Consider the following 3,830-nt stretch of genomic DNA (forward strand, 5'->3'; position numbering starts at 1 on the left):
CGCCGGGAGCCGCCGGCCCCGCGCCGGGACCCCTACCTGGGCCCCTGGGAGGAGGGCTACTCGCCCAGGGACAGCTACTCGAGCCGAAACTACCCAAGCGCCCGCGACCCTCGAGATTTCGCGCCGTCGCCCCGAGAGTACACCTACCGCGATTACGGCCACTCCAGTGCCCGGGACGACTGTCCATCGAGAGGCTACGGCGACCGAGACGGCTACGGCGGTCGTGACCGTGACTACGCGGATCATCCGAGCGGAGGCTCCTATCGAGACCCCTTTGAGAGCTACGGGGACCCGCGCAGCGTCGCTTCCGCGCGGGGTCCCCCGCCATCTTACGGCAGCGGAGGCCGCTACGACGAGTACCGTGGCTGCTCGCCCGACGCCTACGGCGGCGGCCGCGACAGTTACAGCAGCGGCCGGAGCGACCGCTACTCGAGGGGCCGCGACCGGGTCGACAGAACCGATCGCGGGGTCCCCCCGTCCATGGAAAGGGGGTGCCCCCCAACTCGCGATTCTTACAGCCGGTCGGGCCGCAGGGTTCCCAGAGGCGGAGGCCGCCTAGGAAGCCGCTCAGAGAGAGGGGGAGGCCGGAGCAGATACTAAGTACCATCAGACTTGGGACCAAAATCTGTGTTCAAAGAAGCTAATGAAAAGAAGAACCTGTTCTGTGGTAACTGCCCAAGGACTAGTATAAGGAAGAGTTGATTTTACGTTTTGAAAATTATTTGTTAACTTCCTCTTCATAATTTTTGTGCTTTGGGAGGAAAAAGTTAAAACTCGTTCAGATTTCGTTTTGGAATTGTTAACGTTTCTTTCAACAAGCTCATGTTAAAAGTATGACTTGAATCTGCGTACTAGTCTTATATTTACAAGTAGAAATTATAAAGACTCCCATCCTCAAGTTTCTTGATAAATGAGACAAACAGTTTTAAGAACTTTTTACAAATATTTGCCTACCTAAGACGGAAAAAGGGATCATTCTGTCTATTCAAACCAACTAAATTTGGGGTGGGGGAGGAAGAGTGGGAGGATTTGGTCTGTGCTACTCTTAAGATTTCAGGGGTCTTTCAAACTGAATCCCAGTATTCCCAGTATTAAAAAACAAAAGACAAGCAACAAAAACCACTTATATCAGATTCATTTTGTAAATCCAAAAAAAAAAAAAAAATGGATAATGCTTACCGTATTTTGCCTTTTTGCTTTTCCTTTGAGCCTCTGCAGAATCTCTTGTCCCCTTGCTCCCCAGAATACCATTCATATGTGCTGAGCAAGGATGGAATACTAAATTAAAGATCTGACCAAGCAACCACAAAGCTGCAGGAAAAAAAACGCAAAACAAACATCATTAATAGTGTTTTTTTCCACCACCAAATTATTAAGAAACGAGTAGAAAATATACCAATGGTGGATTTGGGGACCATAATGGCTTTAATTCTTAACTCCAAGCTACTTGTCCTTGGCACTAGAGCCAGCTGCTGGCTTCTGTGGAGAAAACTGGGCTGCTTCCTCTAAGGGTGGAGGAATTAAATGTGAGCAGCATGAGCTCAGAAGCTCAGAATCCCTGAGAGAGCTTGGCATTTCAACATCTGAGGATGAGGATCTCCACCTGGTATGAGGGACTTGGGTCTTCCTGTCCACAAAAGGCAAGGGAATGGCTTGAGTGTTCCATACTCTTAAGGTGAGGAAAGGGCTTGAGCAGACAAAGATCAGAGGTTTCCTCCAGGGTGCTTCAGGAGAGATGTAACAGTCTCCTCTTTGTACCCCAACCCTGGGGCAAGAAACACCTTTTCCATTCAACACCTGTGAATTTCCCTATTTATCTGAGAGAATGTACAGTCAAGGGACTCTAGCAACTAGACAAAGAAGGATCAGGTTAGGATATTAGCCATGTTCAGTGTAATAATTGCTGGAAGAATACCTGAACAACAACAAAGTACTTAAAGAGGTGTGAATGTAACACATACACAACTGTAAAAACATGGTTTTTCAACAAAATAATAGTAAAGTAGATGAATTACAGGAGAGGCCGCATTAGTGGCCCAGAAGACTAAATGTAAGAAATACCTAAAAAAAAAAAAAAGTCCAGGAATTAATCTAGCAAACATGGGTAAGACCTCTATGGGAAAGTTGTTAATCTTTATTAAAGGACATAAAAGAAGACTAAATAAATGGAGAGTCATATCGTGAAATGGTTGGGAAGACGTTTTATCATATCCTCCACCTCACCAAATTAATTTGGAAAATCAACTTCAAATGAAATTATAACTTTTTTTCCACACAGCTCCCCTCCTCTCTTTCCTCATAACACCATTTATGTGTGTTGATCAACGATGGAATACCAAAAAAAAAAAAAAAAAAAAAAAACAAGCCAACCAACCACAAAACAAAAAAAAAAAAAAAAAACAAACTTCATTTCACTATCAACAAATTATTAAACACGTTAAAAAAAAGACACTTTTGGGAGATTTAGCTATTCCTAAAACTTATATGGTGGAATAAAGAAAAGAAATAAAGCAATTCTGAAAAAAATTAGAAAGGACACACCCTACCAGATAACAAGACTTAGTACAAAGATCTAGTAGTTTAAGCTGTATGTTATCAACAGACAAGGATAGACAGACCAAAACAGCCTAGAAACAGGGCCACTTGTATATGAAAACATGACAGATAGGTTTAATGTCATTGGTGAAAGGATGGACTTTTTAAAAAAATGGCAATTTCTTTGCCAAAAGATAAAATGAGATTTCCTAACTCATATCATACACAAAAATACATTCTAGATGGTCCGAAGATAGAAATGTGAAGAGAAAAATTTTAAATACTTAGAAGAAAATGAAGAAATGTATTACACTGGGGTAGAGAATTCCTTTTTAAGACATAAACAGCACAAGCATAGAAGAAAAATGTTAATACCATTTTCTGCATTATTAAGATTTTTCATGATAAAGTACACAAAGTGAAAGATCAGACCATAGATGGGGAGAATTTATTTGCATTGAATTAACTTCCAAAAGAATGCTTAGAAATCAGTTTAAACCCACCAAGAAAAAAATGGGCAGAAGAACTCATACTTTTCTGATAGATGTATAAACTGACCCAATCACTTTGAAAATAATTTTGACAATGCCTAGTAATGCTGAAGGGTGCGTACCTATAACCCAGAAATTTCACTTCAAGGAGAGGACCTAGAGAAATTTGTATGTGTACACAAGGAGATACACATGAAATTGGGCCTTACAGCACAATTTGTTTAAAAAGTAGAAACAGCCCAGTACCTGGAGTGGTGGATCAACTGAGGCGTACTGAAGTTCAAAGCAGACGCAAACGTGAATCAGCCAGACCCACATGCATCAACATAGGTAAATATTGAAATATTTTGGGAAATTGCATAAATATAGATATAACTAATAAAAGGACAAAAATGTGATGAGTGCTACACAGAAAGTCAGGATGCTTGGTGTAAGGAGGAAAGGAAAATGGGCTGAGTGGTGGGCTTTAGTTGAATCTGTAATGGTTTATTTCTTAAAGGATGGATTAGAAGCAAAAATGACGATGTTAACATCTTAAATTTCTGTGGTCTGCATTGGCATCTCATTCTATAACTTCAAAATACTTCATAATATAAATTTTAGTATGAAAAATAGAGCTTAGCACCAGAATGTAATGGTTACTCAAAAAATTTTATCTATTATTCTGAAACACTTTTGGTTGCAGCACTTGACAGTGATTCCCCCAGCTTTATTCTCATTAATATGCGTGATGCCTTATTCTGTTTGACTCAGTTTATAAAAACTTCCTATTCTAGACTGCTTATAGCTAGCTCACCATAACCT

The 3,830-nt window shown here is 41.0% G+C and overlaps 1 protein-coding gene across 1 annotated transcript; it reads left to right on the forward strand.

Annotated features, from left to right (window-relative positions):
* Positions 1 to 600, forward strand: LOC105307849 (RNA-binding motif protein, X chromosome; the record flags this gene model as incomplete). The annotated part of the gene is made up of 1 exon (XM_011383495.1): positions 1 to 600. A coding segment is annotated over one exon (600 nt), but the record flags the coding sequence as incomplete, so codon positions are not given.
* Between the last annotated feature and the right edge of the window lie 3,230 nt (positions 601 to 3,830).

The sequence above is a fragment of the Pteropus vampyrus genome, unplaced genomic scaffold, assembly GCF_000151845.1.
Source record: "Pteropus vampyrus isolate Shadow unplaced genomic scaffold, Pvam_2.0 Scaffold522, whole genome shotgun sequence".
Lineage (NCBI taxonomy): Eukaryota > Metazoa > Chordata > Mammalia > Chiroptera > Pteropodidae > Pteropus > Pteropus vampyrus.